This window comes from Vespa velutina, chromosome 8 (assembly GCF_912470025.1).
Source record: "Vespa velutina chromosome 8, iVesVel2.1, whole genome shotgun sequence".
Lineage (NCBI taxonomy): Eukaryota > Metazoa > Arthropoda > Insecta > Hymenoptera > Vespidae > Vespa > Vespa velutina.
In genome coordinates, this window is record NC_062195.1 from 4,258,564 (window position 1) to 4,286,087 (window position 27,524).

Sequence of the window (27,524 nt, forward strand, 5' to 3'; positions counted from 1 at the left end):
GGTAGTCAATAAGAGAAGCTTGCGAGGTTATACTACTGTCTAGTAGCATAAGCAGATAGATAGAAGATAGGCAGGCGTAGTTGGTGCTCTTGTACGACGAAGCAACCCCTTTCCCTTCCTTTCGAGCCGACTGTTCTCTGGAAACCACCTCTTCCACCTCCGCCTCCGGCTCCACCACCACCACCACCACTATCTCCACCACCTCCACCACCACTGCTGCCACCACCGCCACCATCACCACCACCATCACCAGCTACACCACCACTAGCAGCACCACCACTAGCAGCATTTCTACCTCTTGTGGAAGCTTCGCAGGCTGCGCGTCCGTCGCCGCGCCGTTTGCTCGTCTTTTCCGTCAGTGTGCCGTCCGCCGTCGGTCGAGGATCTCGTGTTGTTGTGAACCACGTTTCTCTCTCGTTTTCTATCCCATTTAAGTATTTTCTTTCGAAAGTATAGTGTGAATAATCTTGTCTCGTCAATGTCAAAGAAGGGATGAGAAAGAAAAAAAATTGACTGTAATCGGCGCCTCGATCGACAACTTTTCCGTATAATCCGTACCGATCAATTCTTTCGCGACTTCGCACGTGTGCCGCACCAGATACGAGTTTTCCCTTTCTTTTATCTTTTGATTTTTAAGAAATTAGGAAAAATAAAAATACAACGAAGAAGGAACGGTGGTAACGGAAAATAGAAAAATGTTGATTTATCTTCTGGATTTGGATTTTATGGATGATCTTAAAAACGGAAAACGATCGGGTTGAAATGTACGAATATCGAGACTCTAGAATGGATTATCGGTATTTGGATTAGCAGAGGAGCTCGTCGAAGCTTGTCGAAGCTCAATTCTTCCGGAGGTGGTAATATAAAAAGGAGGAAAAGAGTAGGAGGAAAACGATCGATGAGGACACATCCATACTGGCGTCCCTCATACGTCCTACTCTTTCTTTGGATACCAAAGGAGCCTCGAATATCGCGGCTATTACGCGCGAGTGTTGTTCACGAGGGTCTTCAACCCCTTCCTTGACTCCCTCGTGCGTTCACCAGCACCCTAGACACTTTCTGACCTACCGTTTGCTTCGAGTGGGCCGTCCATGAACCGAAAATAGTCACTGAAGACCTTTTCCCGTCCCCACGACCCTTCTTCTAACCCTATGTGCTGTGTTTGTGGATGTACGTACGTTCGTGTGTGCCGTCGTTGTCGCTTTGCTACTCATCACTTTTTCCCTGTCTCTCTCTTTCTCTCTTTCTCTCTTTCTCTCTCTCTTTCTCTCTGTCGTACACGAGCACTTTTATTCGGGACAACGATAAGCTCTGTGCATCGACTGGGATGACCCAAATCGATGAAGATATTTTATATCGTCGCATTCTGTACTCCTCACGGTGTCGGGCCTAAAGGCGAAGATCGTATTGACCGGTCACCCTCTCTCTCTCCCTCCCTCCCTCTCTCTCTCTCTCTCTCTCTCTTTATCTATCTCTATCTCTTCTTCTTCGTCTTATTCCTTCATTTACACATATCCACACATATGTATGTATACTGCCAGATATTAATATGGCGTATCACTTTGGGATAGCGTAGAATTTGTCACAAGTAAAGAGAGAAATTCATATTAATCCAACGATTCGTCTAAAAATTTCGTCGAGCCAAAGTCCATCGAATAATAAAACGATAACGATTATCGAAGATACGTGAAAATTTTGTGGGTGATGCTTCGAGTGGATTCAAAATGCATCACGTTGATTTGTTTAAAATGCGTAATCGAATCGTTAAAGAGAGAGACGCTTTGAGATCGTGCTAATCATCAATCACGATCAAGATATTGAAGAAATTATCTATTCTGTAAAAGAAGAGATCGCAAAAGCAGATAGGAAGGAAGCAAGAAGAAAAAAAGAAGAAAGGAGGGAAGCTGGGAGACGAGGAAGATTTATGTTCTAGATCGCTTGGAAACTGGATAAAACGTGGTAAAGGAGAAGAGAGAGATACGTGCGCGAGCTCTCTCGTATACTTAAGGTCAAGGGTGTGAGAGCTTTAATTAGTATTTAATTAAAGGCAAAAAACATATGTACGAGCGAATGGATATAGAAGGAACAGAAGCCTCATCAGCGACAGTCACAGCTGCCGCATGGTCCCCGTTAATACGTTGGTAAATTAATCGAACGAATAGGACGAAATCGACGATATACTTCAGATAGAAAAAGTTCTTGACGTTAATCGCATTACCGTTTGGTGATCTGGAAAAGTTGGCAGTTTCGATTTGTTTGAATTCGCTTCGAGTTTCGCTGGAAATTCTATCAGAAAAGTAGGGAAGATGCTTCCGATGCGCAAACGAAGACGGTGACGTCATTCAAAACTCTTCGTTCTCTTTTCTCTTTCACGAAGTAATGATCTTAGAGAGATCGGTTGATCTTTGCGCGAGCAAAGGAAGTTCGGGAGGAACTGTTTGTCTTCTTTACGTGGTGCGTCATGCAGTTGCTGTTATCCGGGAAAGCGAGGAATCGAGACGACGAAAGCTGACATTTAAGTCGTTTAAGTGGATGTCTCTTTAGTTGGATTTACGACGTCTTCTTGTGCTTTTTCTATCCGGGAAAGCTTAACCGCGTCTAGTTTTCGCGACGAGGATTACGAGGAATACAGAAAGAACATGTGGAGTATAGTGCTGTTCCTTGGACTAACCGAAGCTCTTTTCTACGTCGCCGGGAACTCCTTCAGCTCGGATGAAAAATTAGGTAAGTTCTCATTCTTTATTTATCTTTCCACCTTGTCGATTGACGAAGTAGAAAGGTAGAAAGGTTTGCATCGTTTTTATCTCCTTTCTTTCATTTTATTTACAAATTTTACAACTAAGCGATCTACACTGTTTTCATTGTTCATCTATTATAAGATTCGAATAATTATACGAATTATTAATACAATGCTATATAACTTTTTTCGTAAATTTTTTAGCCGTATTTCACTATTTTTAAATGTCTTCTGACGATAGTAACAAACTGTGTGACCATTTCTAGACATTATATTTGTGAACGTTTTATATTTGATATACGTGAATTAAAAGTTTTTTGCATCTTCATTCTCGTTCATTCTCATCGTTCTCCATTTGAAAAAGAACGTGAAACGAGAAGGTAACGGTGTGAGCTTAAATCGATCCATCTCGTGATTTCTCATAGTCGTACAGACAAGTGTGTATGTACGTAGGAAAAATCTTTTCTCAATGGTAGAAACGAAAAAGGACTCGGTGCGATTTTACTTAAAGTTCGCGTTTTTCCAATTTTCGGTTAAAAATGAAAAAGCGAATGGAGATATATTTTTCACGATTGGCGAACTGTTGTCGAAGACGAGAAAGTAGGCTAGCTATAATCGAATTTGACAGGATTTGAATTTTCTTCGACTTATCCGTACATTGATTTTGCGCACGTCTTCTCTCGTTTCTCTTTCGAAAAGCGTATGAAAGTTCTGTCGTCACTACGAAAATCAGCTAACATCGTCTTGCGAGACATTTTGAGTTCCCACCAATCCTGCTCTCTTTCTCTCTCTCTCTCTCTCTCTCTCTCTCTCTCTCTTCCTCTTTCTCTTTCTCTTTCTCTCACACAAACGTACACATACTCTTTCGCTTTCTGCGATTCGAGAAAGACGGATTCGTTCGCCCGAAATGCGTTTTCTCTGTAAATCTTGCCGCTTGACTCGTCATACGTTCAGCGTCAGTTTTATACGAAATCCAGGATGCATCAAGTCGTGACTTATCGCGATCGCGTGCGAAATGAAAGAAGACATATGATTATTACGAGTGACGTTTTTATGTCGTACGTGTTTTAATCGTACAGAACTAAATAATATCTTCTGATATTTCGACAGTTTCATAATTTTTTCTTTTATTCGGCGTATTACGTTTTCGACAGAAAATTGAGTCAAGTTGTAGAGAAAGAGCCAAAGAAGCTAAAATAAAAAAAGCTCCAATTTCATTAATATGACTTTATTAAAACCAAAGCTAATGACAAAGTGTTTTCTTTTAAGACGAACATATATACACATACATGCATGCATACATAAAGCGTTTTGTTTCATTTCGACTAAAACAGCACACAGATCCGACATCTTTCTTTATCTAAAAGAAGATATGCCTGATGATATCTTATTCGTTGCGATGTATCTCATTTGAAAAGTTGGTTGTCGTTAAACTTTTTTAGCATTATTGCTTATATATTTATTCTTCGAAAAACAATTCAAAAATCACGAAAGGATTGTGAACTTTTACTTACGATTAAAGCTGACAGTCGTCATACACTTCAAATAAGAGTAAATGTTTTTATTACTTTATAACAGGTACTTTTAACTTAAAGATATTTTCTATTTCGCGAAATTAGGTATATCATAATGACAGAATTGATGGTATAAAGCTTAAACGGAACATCGATCGAATGTGCAGGTATAAGGTTAATAGGTCAACAAGTTGAGTTTGTGAGCAGAGCAATTGAAGAGCATCCACGAGTTTTCATCTCTGTTAACCGTATTTTCTGCGGATACAATAAAGTATTCGAAAATTCAATCTCGAGTACCTTCATTCTAGCAAACTTTCGAAATACATCGTCTTTCATGTCGTTAAAACTCGGTAACGTTAGTCGTGCCAGCTCGTGAAAACTACTTATGACTCTTCAAGACGAAGAAAGGATGATCATCTTTGGAAGATGCACCTGCAACGGTGGACATATTAAAGAGAACGGGAGGGACAGTCGAGGGAGAGAAAGAGAGAGAGAAAGAGAAAGAGAGAGAGAGAGAGAGAGAGAGAGAGAGAGAGGAAGAGAGAGCGACGGTTGTTGCTTTGTAATAGCTGAATTTCACGCAGAGTTTCGAAAGTTAAAGGGGTGAGTCGAGGAAGGGTTGAAGGGCGACAGTATAGGTAGAGGTAGCCAGCAAGTCCTCAAGAGGGTCAGAAACCAACATCGAAGTTGGGACACGTTCCGTCATCCAGTGTGTTCTCTTCTTCTTCGGGCCACGTTCCTTGTTACTCAGAGACCATCTTGCACATTGGCATTAGTATTTTCCTTAACTGGCCTCTTGTCCCATATATAGAATTTTCCATTGTTTATTATATTTGTTATTTATTAACTTTTATCGTTCTTCCTTTCATTCATATCTTCTTTTAGAAGACGATATGTATAATTGGAAAGAATTTCGTTTAATACGAATAACAATTAGCACTTTTAATTAAATGCCCTTTTCTTATTTATTCAATTCATCTTTTAAATACGATGAGTTCATTTCCTTTCTTCTATCTCACTTTTTCTATCTCAACGAAAGGATTTTTCTGAGTGGTCAAAAATAGTTTTCATTAATTATTGACACATAATAAGAGCTAAACTAGTTAATAGCCAGAGAAAATACAATCGGAGGAATATACATGAAACCTGACCGGAGGTATGGTGAACCAGTAGCGGTGGCTCGACGCGATAATAAATGTATCCTCGAAACGCGACGATTATCGACGTCCGTTATATGTTATTAGGGATTTTATTGAGATTCGCACCACTTGCAGTCGCGTTACATGAATACTAATGTGACAAATAATCGAATTATTTGCTCTCTGTAGCGCTACGAGTGTTTATGATTCGTTAAATCGTGGTGAAATGGTCGTATGACCTATCGGTCAACAAAACAGCTATATCACGTTGACGAGAAAAGAGAAACGTAGCTTTCCGATTTTAAAAAGGACAATATCCATCAATCATTGGTTTCTATATTTTAAAGTAGAATTGAAAACAATATTTATAGATTTTCGAGATCTATTCGAATTCGAATAAATAATAATGATGAGAATAATGTTATATATTATCTTTGGAATTATAAGAATTATAAAAAACTTTAACTAAGAAATTAAGAAATAATTATTATTTATGAACTATCTAAAGTTAAATTCTTATATTTAACTTATTGATATTTATTCTTAATTATACTTTGAATTTATGCGATTTTCATAGAGTTTCATTTTTTCAATTTTGTCAGACACAAATTTTTGGTAAAACTCGGGATTCCTATTTCGAACGTAGAATATATGAAAAGTTTTTCTTGTATATGCTAAAGAATAGGCAAGAAAATATATCAAGGCACACGCGGGCGAGAAGCCGCGAGAGGATCTTCAGAATCGTATCGAGCTCGTTGACTTTTCTTTCTCGGTGGAAGGTTTAACGAACCGATTCGCCGCAGTTTCCTTCCTGCAGACCGACTTCTTCTTCGAACTACCCAAGCACACCCTCACCTCACTACATCGTTCTCCCATCTTTCGAGCTACTCCCCGACTTTCCATCCCACTTCCACTCTGGTGCAATCTTTTCCTCGCGACCTCTCATTCACTCGAGACGACTGCTTCTCATACTGCGCCACCCTCTTTTAACGGGTGTACCAATCCTTAATTTCCTCCCAAAAGAATTACGTTAGTATATTTCCTACCTTTGCAATATTTTTCTAATTTAACGCAAGAAGAAAGAGAAAAGGATCTCACACCGTGGAATTACGAAAAGTCGTAAGCCATTCTTGGAATTAATTATTTAATATCCATTGAAATTAAAAATCAGATATCAATTTGCGTGATTCTTTGTATTCATTCATTCTTCTTCTTTTTTTTTTTTTTTTTTTTTTTTTTTTTTTTTTTTTTTTTTTTTTATTTTTTTTAGTCATTTTCTCTCTATCCTCTTTCCCGTTTTATTCTAGACACGTCGAATCCAATATTTTTCGATGTATCCCGACTGGATGTCGTCTCGAATCTCCATCTCCTTCTCTTCTTCGTCAGACCTTACCTTCCCTTCTTCGTCAGAACTTACCTTCCCTTCTTCTCTCTCTTCCTCTAGTTTTCACAGAATGCATCTCGGGGATTCGTGCTCGATTCTGTCGTGCCGACAGTTACAAACGAGACGTCCTATAACTGTCACCGACTAGGGAGTTCGAGGAGAAGATCCTAGTAAAGGGTCTCTCTCTCTCTCTCTCTCTCTCTCTCTCTCTCTCTCTCTCTGTCTGTCTCCTTCCCTCCCTTCTCCTCTTACCCTGTCTACGAAATTGTTGCTGCGTATCCCAATGCTATTCGTAGTCGTACTTAAATTATGCGAAGCAGTTGTCTTCAATAGGATTTATTTTGTCCGATGTAGAAACTCATTTTTGTTTATTTACCTCAATAGACTTTTACATTTTCGTCCTTGTCGTTCATCTTGTTTTTCATATTGCGATGCTTGCCTTTGTCCCATTGAATATATAAAGAAACGAAGGACTACAAAACTTTAGTGTTTTTCCGTCTTGAGCACTTTCTTTCAATTTTCAATGCCTTCCATTGTCATCGCATTCGACAAAAAGCGAGTATTAAAATGTTTTCTGCATTTCTCCTAGTTTACACGTTTTCGCTCGAAGAATTCAAAGCATAGGAAATAATAGTTCGAAGAAATACTTTGGAGTTTGTTGTTAGATGTCGCGCAACCATTTTATCGGCATCGAGGGACCCGTAAGCTCTTCCGATCTTGTGACTTCACTTGTGACCTTCAAATAACATCGTAACATTGTAACTGGCGTAAGAAGAAAGCTATTAGATAGCGAAAAAATTGCGTCTGTCTGTTTCTGTCTCTGTTTCTCTTTTACCATAGTAATGGATCTTAATCGTAAAGATTAAAAAAGATTCGTAAAAGTCAAATCTATATGGAAATGGATACAAATCTAAATACTAATTGGAACTTTTGTAGAATCATTCAATGTTCCAGAAATGAATCATCATTAGGAAACGACAATTTCCTCTAGCATATGTACATAAATATCATATCGTTCAATTTAGATATCATTGATTTTCTTAGAATTTTCTATCAAGAGTTTACCGACTTTTGATTGAATTTTAGTGAAACAGGCAATTCCGGCTTCCGGTATTGTTTCGTACCGAACGATTTATTTTCGAGTTATTTTCTATCGTCGATTCTCACTATGGTGGAAAAAGGAAAGATATCAGGAAAGAAGCAGGAGACAAGAGGAAAGGACTAGGATAGGAAGTGAGATAAACGGTGGGAACCACCAACTCGATCTTCCTCAAGCGACCTAGTGGAATCGGAGTTTACTCGGAGGTAAGAGCCCACTCCGTTTAGTCTCGTCCTCGTATTCGATTGTTTCCACCACTGGGTTGCGTCTTAGAGTTGTCTGACTTTCTCGAAATAAGTGGACACAAACCTATACCAAACGAACTGTAATCACGATAAAACGAAGAGAGAAAATAGACAAGTGCTTACCCACATATTTTATGGTACATATATCCTAGATTTTTCACCACTTCAAAAGAAATTACTGAGAAAATTTTATTTACTTCGCAACAGTTGATACCAAAAAATCAAATCATTGTATTTGTACGATATTATATAGATTGATGAAGTAAATAAGTAAATAAGTAATCCAAAATAAAAAAAAAAAAAAAAACGCGATCTAATCGAAATGCAAAGGTATTTTCCCTTACATTTTACATAAGAAACTTACAAAACATTAGAGTGAATTATAGTCCATTCTTGAAGTTACTCTTCGTGCTGTAGGAAGGCTCATTTTTGGTATGCAAAGTTAAGTGAAACAATTATTAGAAGTTCGCAAATTCATGTCAGCCGACTAACGACCATGCCTTGCGTATTTGGAGATTTCTCTCTTTAAGCAATTTCGAGCTCGAGTCGTCTAAAATACGCCTCCGTGTTTCGTTGCCTCATTCGCCCTCGTTGCAAAGAGAAAGATGCCGAGGGAGAATGGAAAGTAATAGAGGGATCCATGGTTTGTTAAGGGTGGATTAATTTACTAACTTGCTCGAGTAATCTCCCTACTTTCCGTAAAAGTTATCGGCCGACTTAACAAATTTACCGTTAAGTGAGCGGGAATCCTTTTTTCGCTCCTTTCTTATCCTCTATTGTATTTCTCTTTCTTTCTTTCTTTCTGACCCTAGTTCGAAGATTGGATCAAATTCGTTAAAAAAGAAAACAAAAATTATACAAAATTGTTTCTTCCTATAACGAGTTAATTTTCATTTTATCTTATTTTATTATTGAAAATTTGTTTAGCGTTCTCTCAAAAAAAAAAAAAAAAAATTAAAAATATATTTCTTTCTGAAAAAGAGCACATGCACACAAATACTTATATTTACTTATATAGCCATCTATTTATATGATTTTTGACAGAAGGGGAGGTTGGAATAATCAAATAAATTTCAACGTGTTTATTTGACACTGGTTTATACGTGATCGTATCAAACTCTGGTAATCCATCGTTCTTCCTTTGGGTCGTGTCTCCTTTCTGTTTTTCAATCTTTTGTCTCCATCTGTTACTTCGCGTTATTGTCAGGAAATCACCGAACGAAACTTTGCGATTACATATCTATTAAAAAATATCAGCAGATCTTTCCGTGGTAAAATTTAGCTACTCTTTTTTAATTTTTTCTTTTTTTTTCTTTTTTTTTAATTATACAAAGCTAGACATAAATTATGATACCGTTAGACAATTTTCATCATAACATGATAATATAGTAATCTTGATATGAATAAATAATTACAACCAACGAAATTCGTTAATTTTATAGAAATATTAATGATACATATTCGTATTATCATCATCATTATTACTATTATCATTAATCATAATTACGAGCTTAGCATGTTCTATTAATAATAGAGTAAATACAATAATGCGATTAATACAACAGTATAAATGGCATTAATTTTAATGAAACATTTATAGAACAGAAATTCGGTTAAATAGCCCAATAGTAAAGCATATATATATATATATAAGCGTGTGTGTGTGTGTGTGTGTGTGTGTGTATGTATATGTATATATATGTTCAATACGAAACTTTTTGGAGACATTTCTTATATAATGTTAGTTAGAAAAAAAGTTTTCTTGTTTATAAAATCATATATATTTGTCATGTGTGATAAAAAGAAAAATTGCGTATTTCAATAATAACATAGTTCTGTTAGCTAGTATCAATGATTTTACGTAACGCGTACCAGCAGTTATATCCTGAGATCTTATCGGATTAGATAAGAAACGGTTAGGCGGTACTTCCATGGGGGCTAAGAAAAAGTCGATGGGATACAGGATGATAGTGGTCGGAGACTCGATAGGTCATGGTCTCCTAGGGGAAATTGGGTAAGACGAGAAACGCGAGAATGGCATCGGCCAATAGTGAAAGCTCGTCAGTCATAGGTAGCGTGAACGATATGTCAATGTCAAATGCGAGGATGCGAGACAGCAAAGGGATAAAAGAGGAGTCGAGAAATTTCTTTTCCCAGAGGAACGACAGCTCATAAAAATAATAACGTGTCAATGTTGCCATGTTACCAACGATTACGGATCCCGATATTCTTGTCATCTAAATGCATTTGAATGATTAACTTTTAAATCTAATTGAAGTTAATATTAATTTACTAGTATTTCATATAACATGAATCAATAAAGGATGTTATTGGAAAAATTTCTAAATAATTTTAATCATGCGAATTAAAAGAGAAAATATTTTTAAAATAAACTATTGAGCTTTCAAAGGATCATAAAAATTCGAAATGATATCTACGGAGAAATGTAAAATAACGACGCGACGACTACTATAATGATTATTTGAAGTTTCGATAAGTTAGTCATTAGATGCGACTTCGAGTATCGTTAAGCGTTGGTAGGTCCACGAGTTATGAAATAGGAACTACGTGCAATTTGTAGCGCGTATTCGCGATACCATAGAAAACGATCGTAAAGCACGGAATGATAACGACTTAGAGTATACGATAGGGCGATATGCGAGGCACTTACGTGGTCACTTTGAACATTACTCCTCGACACTCTAACTATGGTTACGCTAGTGCACTTTTACATACTTACATATCTACCTATACCTGTTAACTGTCAACATATTTCATATTGTTTATATAAAATTACGACATACCTTTAGCGTAATTTTATATACGTTCTTCCAAAAGTTATCTGCCGAAAGAATTTGAAATATATTTGAAAAAAATTCTGTTCAGCAAGAATTTTGCAAGAAACGAGATAACACTACATCCTTGTTGACACTTTCGTTGTACGTATAGTTTATATTTTTAACGAAATTATACTCGGCCGAAAGAGTGAGAAATGGCGTGAATTGTCACAATTTTTCCGACATCACCTTTTTCTCGCGTTATCTTATACGGTCCATTATCGAAACGTGAAACGCAAGGGGAACGAGTGCGCATACCAGTGATCTTTATCCGACAGACGAGTGGATAAAATGAGAGTGAGGTTACACTAATTTTTGAGTTACGCACGGTAGTCATGTCATACTCGGTTTCGTTTACGAAAACGACTCGATATTTTTATCTGTCGTTCTTTATCGGAGCATGTTCCGTAACAATTAACACTTGTTTTTTCCTTTTCTATGGTTCTTCTTGATATCGATCTACCGGCTTTAACGGTACCGTCGAAACGTACGCTAGAGCTATCTGATTACATCGAGAAAGAGTCACGAACGGAAAGGAACACCTTCGAGTAACATAAGACATCGCTCGAGGCAGCCACTTAATTAACCCACGTTGGTATGTGAAGCGTCTGCTAGAGCATACTTACAATTAGTATCGATAATTTCGTTTTTCTCAAGTAGTCTACAAGATATTCTATAAATATCTACTAAGATATTTCTTTTGATTTAATTTTTTTTTATTCTTTAATCTCATCTTTTTTTTTTCTTTTTCTTTTTTTTTTTTGTCTTGAATTCATAGTGCCAAGCGGTTGGTTATTCACGAGAATGATTCAGACAAGTGGAAAACGCATTTCAACCAATACAGTTGAGTAAGCCGGTGTCGATGTTGAAATGCGGACTTGTCTTTCCAAAGAAACCATTTCAAAGTTTTAATCGCGCTTCATGGCTCGTTACTTATCGACCGTAGTTTTGCTTCTTGAAGGAAACATACGATCTCGTTGCCGTCTTTACAAACTAACTTCTTATCTGAACTCGTTTCCACCATTTCTTTCTTCCGCTTTCGACGGTTTCGATGACGTCGTCGAACAAGCCAGTAGTAAATGATAATAAAGGATATAATTACATGTAATCGAATATTCCTCATAAACGATCTAGTTCGATCTGATAAATTTATTCTCCAATATGCATTCAAAAGAAATTCAATAATACCATTTTGCGGAAACTTTTCAAAAATGATAAAAAAGACACGTTCCCTTTCGTAAGATAGCAACGAGCTCGGATCTACGAAAAACTTTTTCCGGAGGAATGCCGAACTCGGCATTTTAAAGTAAAGACGCATTTCTTCCAATTCCATTTCATCGCTTTCCGCATAATCTTTTCAGAGCCGCAATCGTGTCTATCGTACTTTTTCCATGAGGCACGTGTCTGCCTTCGCAGGATACGAATGACGCGAAGTGAAGAAACTGAATCATGTAGAAAAGAAGAAACGGGACTGGTTGAAGTAGTTGTAGACATAAAGGAAAGAGAAAAGAGAAGAAAAGAAGAGGGGAGATATGTATGTTAGACAATGACGACAAAGAAAGATAAAATAAACTTTTGTACGAAAGAAGTAAGGAATGCACGCTACTTTCTTCTATTTCGCTTCTCCTCCCTTCTTATTTTTCTTTCTTCTTTATTTAACGAAGATTGCAAAAAAAATTTTCTCAGTGGCAAAGCCATCGTTGTCGTTTGTTTTTCGAATCGTACAACCTTTGCGAGACGCACCTTCTTTCCCGATTGTGCGTCTTTGAACGATGCAATCTTCTTTGCCGCAACATTTAAACGTTTTATCGGTGCACTTTTACAACTTCTTAGAATTTCAAGAATGGAATGTTCCTTTTTGTTCACCTCTATAAGTTAACGATTACAGAGTAATACGTACTAACAGCATAACCGCTCGCTCGAATGACACTTTGCAGTCCGAAGTACCATGCTTAAACGGAGAAAAAGTTTCGATCGAAGTAAATGGAAGTAAGTCGTAGCAAGCAAAGCAGGTTTTGTTGTTAGAGCCGTTTAACGTTCCACCTTTAAGAAAGTTAATGTTCGCGAGTTTCTTCCGTAATTCTTATTTTATAAAGCAACTTATAGGCGTTCAAGAAAGCAGGCCATGAACAGGCTGGAATTCAAATCAGGGTATCCTTATGTTTCACATGTCTTTTCTTTTTTTTTTTTTTTTTTTTTTAATGTAAAGTAATTGAGAAACTTTTACATTGAATAAATAAATTATTTAAGATCTCGTAATCTTTTATTCGAAAACAGCACGTGGTATATCTAACACAATTTTTTGATAATAGAGTAACGAAACTTTTTTCGTGTTCGTTCAAGCAGATAAGGCAAATATCATTAATCACTGGAAGAAACCCAAACGAAAGATAAAATATTTATCTACGTGTTTACAAGATCGACTTTCCGAATGGCAAACGTAAACGTTGCTCGTCAAAGTTGCTTGTTACTAAAACGATGTCAATGTTACATCGAATGAATTGAATTGTAATGAAAAATTTCATCGCGTACGCTTTAATTCACGATCACGGTACCATATAACGCATTTAATATGTTTCAATTTATATATCCGTGCGTATGATTTTCTACCTCTGATAAAGCGGGAAAAGCTATACATAGAAATAAGCTATTACAAATATTAGTACACGAGAACGTATTTAGAATTTTTAAAAATATTTAATGTTAATATTCTATGTCAAGCGGAACTGGTAGTACCAGTGGATTTACTCGGCATATTTTAAATACATGCGTATGCTAATGAATGGCAATTTTGTGTCGACGGTTTCTCAATGTACGTACATCGACGAGTTGACATAATTATCGATTTTGACTATCAAGATAGATAGTTCATAACTTTAATTAGTTTTTAATTAGGTAGTTACTTTATAAAGCATAGTTCACTTCTGTTATTAATAAACGGATGATTAATAAATATCATTCTATGTACACGTAATAAAGAATACAATAGCTATTCATCATGGCTTAATAGAAATGTAATTCGTATTCATTCTGTTACACGTTTCTCATAGTTCCATTCATTTGATCGTATTTGTAATCTTTAGAGCAATCGAAAACCATTATATTCCATTAGTATTTATTTCTTAATACAAGGCTAAATAAAAATCTTACATTACGCATATAAACCTATTTGCCTTTCTTAAGATATTGAGATATCGAGACGAAGGTAGGAACAAGGATCCGATAAACAAACATAAATCTATGAGAGAACGTAGTTAAATCGTGTGTCTTGGAATGATAATGGAACAACGCACGCACTTGGAACGCGCACCAGTGGGCTGGCATATCCGTCTACATTACGCTGCATAATTCATGGGGTTGTCATAGGCGCGAGAGGTGGATAATGGTGCCGTACTGTCGTGGCTTCTATTGTCTCTGCTTGGACGCCATCAACTAACTTGAAGCCGGAGAACGACGGCGATTCGAATGCATTCCCTGTAAATCCTGTGAATTGTCCACTCAGGGCCACGATCCTTCCTTTACAGTTTGATATCTCTACACGTTTTGATTAAACGTTTGATCATATTCTATGTCTCCGAATTAAGCTATAACAATATGATATTTAAAAAGCTTCGATTTATTTACACAGAGAAAATATTTCGATGTTATTTCAATTTAAATATATCTATGGTTCTCGATTAATTGGAAAGCTTTGAATTTGTTAATAAATATGTAAAAATTATTTTACAAATTTAGAATTGGAAAAAAGATTTATAGGTAGATTACATTTCAAAAACTTTTGATTAATTATAACAATATTAAATATATTTTTATCAAGTTCTTTTATGAGGAACAAATGTATACATTTTATAGATCTCATCTATATGGATCCTACGAATGTCATTAAAATCAAATAATTCTAGAATGAATTACATTTATCAAAATATTTTTAAAATTGCGACAAACTGTTTGTTTTTACGATATAAATATTTATAATAACAATTTCATAATTCTTTAAACAAATGCAATTATTTTAACAGAATATATATTGATATATTTTTAATATCATGAGATCTACAAAATGCACATGTTTGCTTTTTCTTAATATTTAGAAAAAGAAAAAACTTATTATGTATTTTTTATTATGAACGTAATTAATAGCTTTTATTGTAATTTTTAAATAATCTCATAAATCTCTTATCCAGAAAAAATAATTTTATTTTAAAAAAACGTTCGAATAAGCCTGTATAGTATATGTAAAAATTACGAGACGTTGATGTTCTTCCTATTTTTTGCAGATATTGCCAGAGGTTCTATTAATTCTCTCACATGATAAATAATCGTCCCTTTATTTTTTTTACTTTCTTCGTCGTTTACATATTCCGAGGATATTAACGTATCGTGTAATATCTCGTATATATTATTTTCGAATATAAATATTTTATCATCACTAAAAGTTTTTCTCTTGAGGAAACGTCATCATAATGGCATAAATCCCTTCATTATTATTTTCTTCGAATAAATATTTAAGCAAAAGTCGATAGGAAAATATTGTTATCTGCGATTTTTTTTTTTTGGTTTTGTTTTAAAATTTACATATGAACCAAAATAATGGCATTTCTCGATTAGTACTATTCGGTGAGTATGCACGGGTGAATTTGATTTGACGATTGTCATCATAAAATATTTCACGTCGTTTTGAACGAAACAACAAGAAGGTATGATCAAATATTTGCATTCACAGTAGGATCGTTCATTCACCTATTATTCGGCAGAATCGAAGCGATTACATGAAAAATGGTGATATACCAGAAATATCGTCTTTCCGAGTTGCAGTAACTTTATCACTATTCAAAATATCGAAAGAATTGGATTGAAAATGAACCCGATTTATCGATCCAATTTGTTGTAAATTTCTTGATTATAGCAGCCGGGCGTATGATTAGTGCTTGAAAATTTGTTCTACTCATTAGAACTTAATATTCAAAATTATTTCCCTACATCAAAATTTCAAATGTTCTCTCTACTCTATATCTCATATAGGTAATTCATTACACCCGTCTTTTTCTTTTTTGATCTCGAGCTTCTCTCTCATTAATTATATTTTCGAGTTTATGTATCATAACGCATTAGGATAATATACATATTAATAATATCGAATAAAAACAAAGCAAGTAAAAATAACTATTATAGGAACCATTATTACATCTTATTTATATATTAGAATATTACACCTTATTTTAATATTAAAATGTTTATACTTAAATGATTTTATGTTTAGTAGATAAACAATTTATCTACTATTGGTTATAGTAGATAAATTGAGTATGCAATATTATTAGATAGTATTCAGCCAATTTGTTGGTTCAATCGATGATTCGTGATTCATGATTCGTGTAGAATTTCAAATAGAATTGAAAACTTCCATTTTTATCAAAAGTTATAACGAGTGAATGTTTATCACGATGATAATTTTATAAAACGATCGAAAGTACGATTTCTCGTACAGGATGAAGAAAGAAAAATATAAAGTAAAAAAGGAAAAGAAAAATTTACGAAAAACGTTCATCGATTAAGCTTAGCGAGATAAAAAGAAAATATTCGTTAGTCGAGGTGGTGGAAAAAAAAAACACAAGAGGAGAACAAAGTGAGACAGTAGAGTAGTGAAGTATACAAGTGTGCCCGCAGAGAAGATAAAGTTTGTAGAGATGAGCGTCGCGTGTGTTTCGTAATCGTAGATGCAGGTCAAGGGAAAAAGCGAGGACTTTGACTGGAAACTCTTTTTTCAGGTATGTCGGTATAGATAGTACGTTCGTGATAATAAGTGCTTGTAAAGGGGTGTCGGAGGGCGGAACCGGGCATTCTGCTTGATGCTTTAGCCCTGATAATTATTCACAGTCTCTTAGCCAAGAGCAGTCGGCCGAGGATCGCTGAGAGATGCGAGGATCTCTGAGAGGTGCGAGAAAAGGATGGAGAATAGTACTCCTCGTGTTGGCCCACCTGATGCCATCCACTTAACATCGCTGGCTCGAGCCATTTGGATTAAAGGGACCATTTCGTTCTCTTTTCTCTATTTCAAATTTTATTATTTATCTTTTGTATCCTATCGATTTTACGAGATACACGTTATAATGTCTTATGAGTGAAGTACACTAACGAAACTAACAATGAAAGTAATCATTAGCGCGATATCTCTTATCAAACGATGGCCGATTATCCAACGAGGGTCTATGGAATATTTCTGTATAAATTATTCATCATAGCGGGATAATGCTCATTAATGCATCAATTATTCGAGAAATGTAAGTGAAAAGAGGATCAAAAGAAGATTCAAAGAGGCGTTTTATTGCGGATCATTCGAAAGAGAAGACGAAATAGGTGGTAGGAAAAACGAACGACGCGGGGTTTACCATAGATCTTCGTGTTTCATTTTACGGAGGAGTCCTCTTCGTACACGGTTACTTCTTACAATATAGACAACGTTCTGTTTGGTTGCCAAGATTTTCTTCTTTTTCGACGATCGCTCCTTTGAATCCCGAATCAGTTTTGCAAGGCGCTGCTTTCCTACTTTTCTCTCTTTCTTTCTCTGTTTCTTTTCATCGCCTCTTCTCAATATCTCCATCCTCTCTCTACCCACCATACTCACCAAGTTTCTCTGAAAATACATATTTAATGTATCACATGTGTATACAAATGTGTTTCTACGTGGCGAGGATACGAGTCCTTACTGTGGTTGAAAAATGCAACCTAGTCTGGCTGCGATTTTTGTAGACGACTTATTCACTTCTTTCTACAATTGTATCTAATGTGATCTGATTCTTTATCCTTTTGTATATAAAATCTGCATTGCCAAAACGTAATTTTATTTTTCACGGTCGACGATAATGTGTTATTGATATTTTAAGCGACAAATAATATTATTCTATTTCACGCTAAGATATAATACACGAGAAATATCGAGAGAGAGGTAGTGAGTGAGAGAGAGAGAGAGAGAGAGGGAGAGAGAGAGAGAGAGAGATAAATCATAATTGTGAAATTTACGTGAGTCTGCGTAAACGTACGATCATTCATGCTAAAACAGAGTTAGGTGTTTGTATATATGTATACAGTTGTATACTGCGTATATACATACAAGTGCTGATCAGGATAAATATATGTTTAGACATAGCACAGCGTGTATGATCCAATCAAATATTGCATTAGTTAAGTTCCTTCATTCGTTGTCAAACATTAAACATTTTTTCTTTCGCGGCATTTACTTTCCTCTTTATACCCGTTCTCACGATAATAATATCTTGTAACGAAGAGGTACTTTTATTATCGAGAATGCATAGACATAGGGAGAACGAGGACGATAACGGCAACGATCCAATAAACCAACGATCCGGATGAAACTTGGCTTGCAATGCTCCGGGGTGTTTTTCGAAGAGATTAATTTTTCAACTTTCTCGCGATTCCTCCTGTTGGTACGGTAATGACAATATTTGCCAAGAATATTTTTCGAACATTTTACCTCGAAGAGTAATCCTTCTCATAATTATAATTATAAAATGTCCAAAAGAAGTAATTACTTTTTCACGTTATATTAAAACTATAAATAAACAATTAATAATAATTAATTTTTTGTCTATTAATTGCTAATGTTTAGGGTTTATAAATAGCTCAGACTAATTGACGAAATTTGATGAATAGATTTATAGGCAAATTATATTTAGAAACCTTTTGAGTAATTAGATAATCTTTGTAACAAGGGTAATACATTCATAATTTATATTTTTTCAAAGGATCCATTGAACTTTTGCAAATTATTAAAACCATCAATGGTCTCTATTTAATCAAAATCAGATAATCGTATCTTTACGAGATTCGCGAAAATTTGCGATATATCCTTTTCTACTGATAATGAGAATGTATTACGCGTGAGTTGTAACCTTTTTCGAATTTTTTACAAGCACATTGCATGAAGTGCAACTTGTGAATTTTTTTCAGCGAACGACCTGCATAGCATACTATTCTTGAACTTTCTTATGCCAGACGTCGAATTCGAGAAAATTCCTTACACGTTCGAAAATTTTCAATGAACGAGAATGGAATAAACGAAAGAAAAAGACGAATTTCTCGTTCCTTTAGCTTTTCTCTTCAATTTCGCCTTTTTCATATTATCTCAATCTCTTCTCGGTCATAGTTCGATTCGTTCGTTTTAATGATACGAAAAGAAAATGAAATAGATATGACGATAAGTGAATTTCTCACTCGTTTAATTGTTAAAGTTTCATAATATACATAATTAAAGGTTTAATTTGTTCGAGAATGGTGATGAAAAAGAGGTCAAGAAGGGAAATGCTTCATTATATAAATAACTTAAATAACTTAAATATCTACATCGTAAGGAACATTGAAAAGTATTTAACGCAAGTAAAGTCAAATAAGATCATTCGAATGAAGAAATGAATTTTGCGACCCATTTTCAATACTCGTTAAATCACATTCGTACGGCATATATGTATTTTGCACAATAAAAACTCATACAGATTCAAGATTTTTTTTCTTTGGTATCATATTACAATGTAAGATTCTTTAATTTCGCTATTTTCTAATCTTTCGAAGTTTCTTTTTTTACTTTGCCTTTCTTCGTCTTCACATTTTCATCTCCTTTATAGTGTCACGTGATAAAAGGACAAGACGATTGGAAAGGTGGAGCGTCAAAATTCTATCCTCTCTCGAAGCATCTCGATCGCCTACTAAAATGTTCTCTAGCGAGTGAAGAAAACTTTACTTTTCTCTCTTGCTCTTCTTTAGCCGCTAACACATTTCGTCGTACCGAAATCGTGCGCCCTATCTCGAGAAGGATTAGTCTTCTCACGTCATGAACGTGCGAGGGATGAAGAAAGGATCCTGATGTGTTCGAACGAATCGAAGCTACCCTTCTTTGCTATTTTCTTCTGAGCACTTTCTTCCAATATAACGTTCATACTTAAATCTACGTTCATACTTAAATTAACGTTCATACTTAAATCTACGTTCATACTTAAATCTCGTGAATTTTCGAATAGTTTGAATCTAGATACTCGTGAACATGATTTAAAAAAATAAGACCTACACGTGTCTTTTAATTTGAAAATTCCTATCAACGAAAACATAATCTTTTTATGACCAGAAATTTCAAACCATGCGCGAATGTATTATTTAAGACATCTACCAGCAAACGGTCTATCGTTTTATTATGTTAAAGATAGACGCCATTTTTCTTATTTCTTGACGTGCAAAGGGGCGAAGAAAGATTTCGCACGAAAGCGTGGTCGGAAGATCTTTCCTCGCGTGCGAAACGACTTACCGCGTACTCACGTTTTCATTATCGCTTCTTTCCTACATATTTCAGCTGCGATCGTTTCTCGGAGATACAGTAGAAACATGTTAGAAAGACACTGTAGGATTTTATTATCGTGGAAAAGAAATTTCGATTTTATGTTTTCAAATTTTCGATGATATATCCAATTTTTCGCGAAACAATATGGCAAACATTAAAATTAGAATTTGTAATCAAATTATTATCAATTATCAAATTAAAATTGTTTTTCTTATTTTTTATTGAGATCTAAAATTATTACTTTTTCTTTACCTAATGAAACAATGGAATTATTATGAAAAATCGATTTATATTTTTTACGCATATAATAATAATTATATAAGTTCAGTTTGTTTTCAATGTTCATTTTTACAAGAAGCGGAATATAGTAATCTCAAACTGAGGAGAATAAAAGAACTGCAAATAACAAGGGTAGGAAGAGAAAAGTCATTGTTAGGGGAAATTCTGCAGGACGATAGGGAAAATAGAAACGCGCAGAAGCAGAGGACAAGAAGATAAGCTTTCATGGTTACAGCGAGCTATGACGGACCGGATAACTGATGAAAGAACGATTTTTGACGATGACCTATCTCTTTACCTTTGCGTGTGTGTTTTGAAATGTCACATGGCTTCGTATAACGAGCACCCATGTTATAAAATATACAGACAGACAGGTTCGATCGATTCCATCATATCAAAAAAGATTTCTACTTTCTACGATCGGCATTTTTCGCATTTATTTTTTAAAAGAAAATTTACTTTATTAGAAAAATATTTGTTTCCAGAGAAACAGTAAATAAAGATTGTAAATGATCCTATAAACAAATAATCATATGATAATTAATATGAGAACGAACGAATATTATCTAATAGTTAATCAAATTTTGAACATTTAAATGTCCCTTGCATTCGTGAATCATACTGATAGAATTATACGATCTTGAGTTTTATTGATATTTCTAAATAAACTGAACGTTAGAGTTGACAGTATCATATAATATTGAAGAAAGATGAAAAACCCGATGAATGATTTTTGAAAAAAGAGATAAAGGATTTGTCGAATGCTGCAAAGAGTTGGGTATAAAATTAATCGATATGTTTTTAAAAAAGAGCTCAACTAGTAATACGAGAAAGCTTAATGAAAGTTGCAACCTCATTCCAGTGGTTTTTTTTCCCTTTACCTTTATTACCATCCACACCTCTGTCTTGTGCATATATATATATATATATATATATATATATATATACATATATATATATAATAATAATAGTATCTAATAGTAACTTTTATTATTATTTTTATTAAAACTAGGTATGATTTTTTAGGTGGTAGAGGCAATGATGATACTAACGATAGAGAAGTAGTAGTTGCGTTTTAGTTAAGACGAATCCACCGGTGGAGACTTGTATTTACTGAGGATTCGTTAATTAAAAAGCCAAGAAATGGCATTGGCCGTAAATAATATACAGCATGTATATGCACATTACATATAAATGTGCATATACATATATGCATATATGTATATATCTACATTCTCGTATACATAAGCTAACTGTGTTTTCAAAGATGTTCTTGTATATATATATATATATATATATATATATATATATATATATATATGCGTATAACGTGTGCGGCAACTAGACGTCCCTCTTTCTTCTCCACCTCCTTTGGCTGCTTGTTTCAACGGTTTTATTAAAGCACGTGGGCTGGTCCGAATTAAAAAGTAAACTACCTCCGAGCCTTTCCTCCCCTCTGACTTCTCCCTTTGGTTGAACGCATACATGGAAACCAAACCGTTATTTTACGGCAGATACGCGTGCAGCACAAACTCTTACCAGACGTCGCACACATTGCAAAACTTTCAACCCTCCTCATTTCGATGTCGCTCTACGCGTCGTTCTAATTATCATGTCTTCTTTAGAAATTTCTGGACAAAATTTCTCAAGGCAATTATCTGGACTTCGTTCATTAAGTCACCACGACGATGCATTCTATCGCAACTTGTATAAGTATATTAATATAGATCTAAGCAGACTTAAGGAATGCTAATAATAGTATATTCTTGTTATTAATTTCTTACTCTCTCTCTCTCTCTCTCTCTCTCTCGCTCGCTCTTTCTCTCTTTCTCTCTCTTTCTTTCTTTCGCGAATAATGTAATTAAAATTGAAAAATGTTTAATAGTAAAAATTGAACGATAGTGATCTTCCATTGTAATGGAAAGTTTTCATTACAACGGTCAATTTTAACAAAAATTGTAATCGCAGATATTAAATGGCTAGAAGGCAAGTTTAAATTAGAACTATTGTTTATGTAATATGTGGTAAAATCGAATTTCCAAAGTTTACGTCATGAAACAGCTGAAAACACAGAGTTGCAATTAATTAACGTATATTTTGAGTATCTCAACAGATTTGAATTTAATGCATTTCATTGAAGTAATGTATGCTGTTGTCACGCTCTCATGGACACTTTTGTTTGCCATTAATTTTCAATATGTTATTGATTTGAATTTTTGATGACGATACACAGTATTAAAGACAATATGTTAGTTATTATAAAGAGATTACATATTTTAAATAAAAAATTATAACTTTACAGAATCACGTTATAATTCCAAGAAGATAGAAACAAAAGAGCCAGTTTTGTTTTATTTTTCGTTTCTCTTTCATTAGAGTCAGCCATTTATTTAGGACGCACTTATCGGTCCGTAAATTAATTGTCAAGCTTCATAATATTAACGTTCCGATTTTGAATAACGTATTGACACATAAACGAAAATTCGTGGCGAAAATGCATTCTCGAAAATGGTATAGGTATCTACCTATTAAATGCGGTATTTTGTTAACAGCTTGCAAATGCATATTTATGAAGTTTCATACATTTTATATTTTTTCTTTATAAATTGGACACCATGATTTATCTTTTTCCATATGTTGTTTTAGTAAATCTGATTGAAATTTGTTCAAGGCCTATCAAATATTTTTTACATGAATATTTAAAGAAGTTCCTATCAATTTCGATTTGAAGATAATCTACTAGGATGGTAAATGACGTAGCAACGATTAAGAGAAAAAGTGCCCATTCGATGGGCTATCTGCGCGATCCTTCGAATAAAACGGAGCGATGACAAACTATCGTATCGGGAGAACCATTTACACGTCGCAACAAGTCTCCAACAAGCGTGCAGCTTAACCCTCAGAGACGATTCAACTTCCGAAACGCTTTGAAATTCTCAACGTGTTCGAGAAGATCGATGACCCGACCGTGTCAAGCTCGCTACCGCAGTGACGTAGCTCCTGTGTCCGGATTTGACAATAATTACGAATTTACCGTACAAATCAGTACACGTGTGTGAGAAAACCGATAATGAGGATTACAACATCTCGTTATAATCCTGTGCTTCAATATCGTATATTTATTAATTGTTAACTAAGACGAAAGTCAATAAACTTTACAGCTTAGAACGAAATTAACGTGTAAGCTCTAAGGTGGTTCGATCGCTTAAACTTTACCGCAGAACTATATACAAAATAAATATGTATATAATATTTATTTAGTTTATCTTATAAAATTTTATATAATATGGTATATTTGTTTAATTCATCTTATGAAACTTTATATAATATGGAAAAAGTAAAGTTAAATTATAATAATTTGTTCGTTAACATTTTATCTCCTTTTACATTCATAAATATTCTAAAAGAATCTGCAAGTCTCTTTAGTTAAAATTTTCACAGTTGTGATAACATAAAAGCGATTTGTTGTAAAAGGAATAATTTTGAAAAAAATATTCTGTTCGAAAATAGACGTCGTTACAAAATTGTCCAATGTTAAAAGCGTTATGTGTAAGAGAAAAAGAATGGGAAAGAGATAGAGAGAGAGAGAGAGAAAGAGAGAGACAGAGAGAGACAGAGAGAGCGATAGTAAAGGAGAGAAAGAGAATCTAGTTTGTCGCGTTAAACAAAGGACGAGAACCGCGGTGATGCATCCGGTGTGTTCCGATTTGACAATAATTACGAATTTGCCGTACAAATCAGCGTATTTGATCGGGTCGATAATTTAGGTTACTGCGGAACGTAGTTGCACGTACACGTTGCTCTTGTCCACTCTCCCTCTTTTTCCCCCTTCCATTTCTCTCTCTCTCTCCCTCTCTCCCTCTCTTTGGAACTCGTGTTCGCTTTCGGTTCGAAAACGACTCACACAAATCGCAAATGTGTTGCTAGTAGCGATGGTAGTTGCTTTCACCCTCGCGAGTTAGAACGACGTCGCGAAAGACATGAAGAGAGAACGATAGTGTAACTTATACCACTGCAAACACAAGCCAGTGTCTGTTCCAATTAACTTTTCACCACTAATTTATGCGACAGCTTCTTCCTGTCACTTCGCATCTCTTCTTCTCTCTCTTTTCTTTTGCATTCTCTTTTCGAGGTTCCTGCAATGGTATACTTTTACAAATTTCCAGACTACGTCAACTTCTAACTATTTGAAAGAGACTGCACCTTATTTTCAGAATACACCTCACGTCCACGCGTCATACCGTAGAAGCAGGAGGAAGGCCAGAAACGAGCATTTAGCTCGGCGAGCTTGTTTTATTTTTTTTTTTTTTTTACTGTACTTCACATTTTAGTTAAATGCTATGACGTGCCCCGAGATATCGTGCTACGATTTGTTAACTCATTATTATGGAATATATCCCTCGTACTTTTTAAACTTCGAATTGCGCGTAATTTGTTTTAATCGTAAATTTGAAAAAATCCATTACCTCGAAGTATCAAACTCTTTCGACAATCAATACTTATATAAATTTTAGTGCTGAACTAATGCTTAAACAAGGCTAATACAAATTTACCGAATATAATATTAATAGAAGCTATATATATACACATAAAATACACATACCTACCGTTGTTTCTGTTCGATTGGATCAAAATTAATTGATCGACCATATACTTAACAAACAAGCTTGGCCAGTAAATGTAATGCGTACTTATGGCGCGTACAATTTACGTTTTCATTGATTTTCTTATAGATCACGATCCCTGTGTCTAATCCGCGACGTTGATCAGAGTTCAATAATGAGATGCTGTTCATCGTCTCTTTCTCTCTCTCTCTCTCTCTCTCTCTCTCTCTCTCTCTCTCTCTTCTCTATCTCTTTCCCTATCTCTCTCTTTATTTTCCTTTCTCTTACTTTCTTTGGTATCTCGTTTCCAATTGAAACGAGAGCAAAGCATGCAACGTGATAAACAGAGGGTACGAGAGAAAGAGATGGACGGTGGCAAAATGTAAAGAGTACAACAGAGGAAAGGTAGACACCGAAAGGTAGAGAACGTTCGATACAACGACGTTGGCTCGTTCACAGTGGTCAGACATTTTGGTACTTGTTTCCCTATTAATATGCATGTCCTCGTCCCTTAACCCCGTCCCTCGTTCCCCTTTGTTGGCCCTATATAGAGGCAGGCATGAAATCCGCACCGACTTCTCCCTCCTGGCTTTCCCCTACCATCCATTGGTTCTCGTCGTGCGGTAGAACGCCGGTGTTTCCTGTCCGACCAAATAAATCCACGAGCACTGTGTGTCCGTTGTAGCGAACCCCGGGCGGCCTGTCCGCCCATACAAGGCCCGTTACTACTGCAATACCGGACGATTGATTGAAAGTTTGCCCAGTCCTTTTTACGCCACTGTACGTTCCTATCGTGCGTTCTATAGGCGTGCGCATAAACCGTCGAAAACACATATTTCATCGGTACGTTTTCCAAGTATTAAGAGATTTTGTTAGAGCCTTTGATTTCTCGTTAATCAGGCTTCAAATTGATTTCGTCGATAATACCAAATATATTATTTTCAAGTGTTTGTTTGAATCGAAGTGTTATTACCAGAAAAATTTTTTATTACATCTTCAAAAATATTATTTTCCTGATATTATTTGTTCAATATCCTGTATTTAAATTTACTGGTGTTTAAAACTTTTTGATAACTTTAAGTTCGAATAGTATCGTATTAATTGAAAATATCAATTGAAATGTTTTGAATTTGAATTCATCGCGTAAATAGATTTTATCATTCGTTCATCTCGAATAATTATAATTTTATGTACTTTTAAAAGTGATTCTTTGTTTCATGAGTTATAAAAAAATCTTTCACCTGATGTTAACTTTTGCGTTTTACGCGATCTATTTTTTTCAATTGGAATTGCAGGATTCGCATAAGTGCCTTCCGCAATAGCATTGATTAATAATATAAAGGCAATACAGCCTGGTGGTTTTGCTTTTCATAGGTCGTACGCTTTTATTGCAGTTTTCAATGATTTATTTATTGTTTACTTAACACTTCCTATCCTATTCTACCATGTTCTATGAATGGTGTGCTCGATCGATTGGTGTAAACGTGAAAGAAAAATATTTATGTCGAGCTCGTTGGTCGAGCTTTGCTCGATACAAACAGAATTTCTATTTTATTACGTAAACGTTCTGTTTTAATAAATATTCCTTAGTATAGCAATTTTTCATTCATACATATAGGCAACTACAAATTTGTTACTATAATATTCAAGATTAGCTGTGAATTTTACTTTTATATTCACGGATCTATACTTTTGAAATGATGGGACTTTTTATAGATAATTTTGATCATATATTATTTTAAAAGTATAATCAAAATTGCAAGTAAAAGGACCCAATCGATTATATACGATTCATTATGTTACTTTGATGTCTACATAATAAAGTCATTCTTCGCAAACATTATAGAGAGATAATATTTGAGTAGAGCATGATATATAATTTATCTATCAGATTTTTTTCTAAATCACAAACACTATCATTCGTTTCTCATTGCGAACGTGTTTCTCATTACCAAATACGTACAAATTATTATCGATCGAATGCGTTAGAAGCTGGGAATCACGTAGCCGTAACTCTTCCTTAACCTGCAACTCGCAATTTGAACTGGTCCTTATCGAGACCATTGTAACTCGATCTTCCTACGAATCAATATTAACAATGCTACGTGTTGAGCTTTTGATAGAACGATTAATATTCATTCTAGCAAAATCCCGGCTAAATACTATTTAACGTTTCGAAACTTTAACATTTACACAAACGTTCGAATAATTTAATAAATGTAAATAAGATATTTATAGCTAATCCTTATTTTTGGCTTTTTATCTTAGAATGGATGATATTAATTTTGATAATATTGCCAATAAAAATTAATTTCTGTGACTTAATGGCGTATTCGTGTT

General features: G+C 34.9%; 1 protein-coding gene across 1 annotated transcript in view; it reads left to right on the forward strand.

Moving 5' to 3' along the window:
* The first annotated feature begins 345 nt into the window (after positions 1-345).
* The window catches only part of LOC124951238 (nephrin-like), a 282,614-nt gene continuing 255,435 nt past the window's right edge, over positions 346-27,524 (forward strand). The window contains exon 1 of the mRNA XM_047499301.1: positions 346-2,724. Within this exon, the coding sequence (XP_047355257.1) occupies positions 2,640-2,724 (85 nt within the window). The 5' untranslated portion in view covers positions 346-2,639. The remainder of the gene's footprint in view (positions 2,725-27,524) is intronic.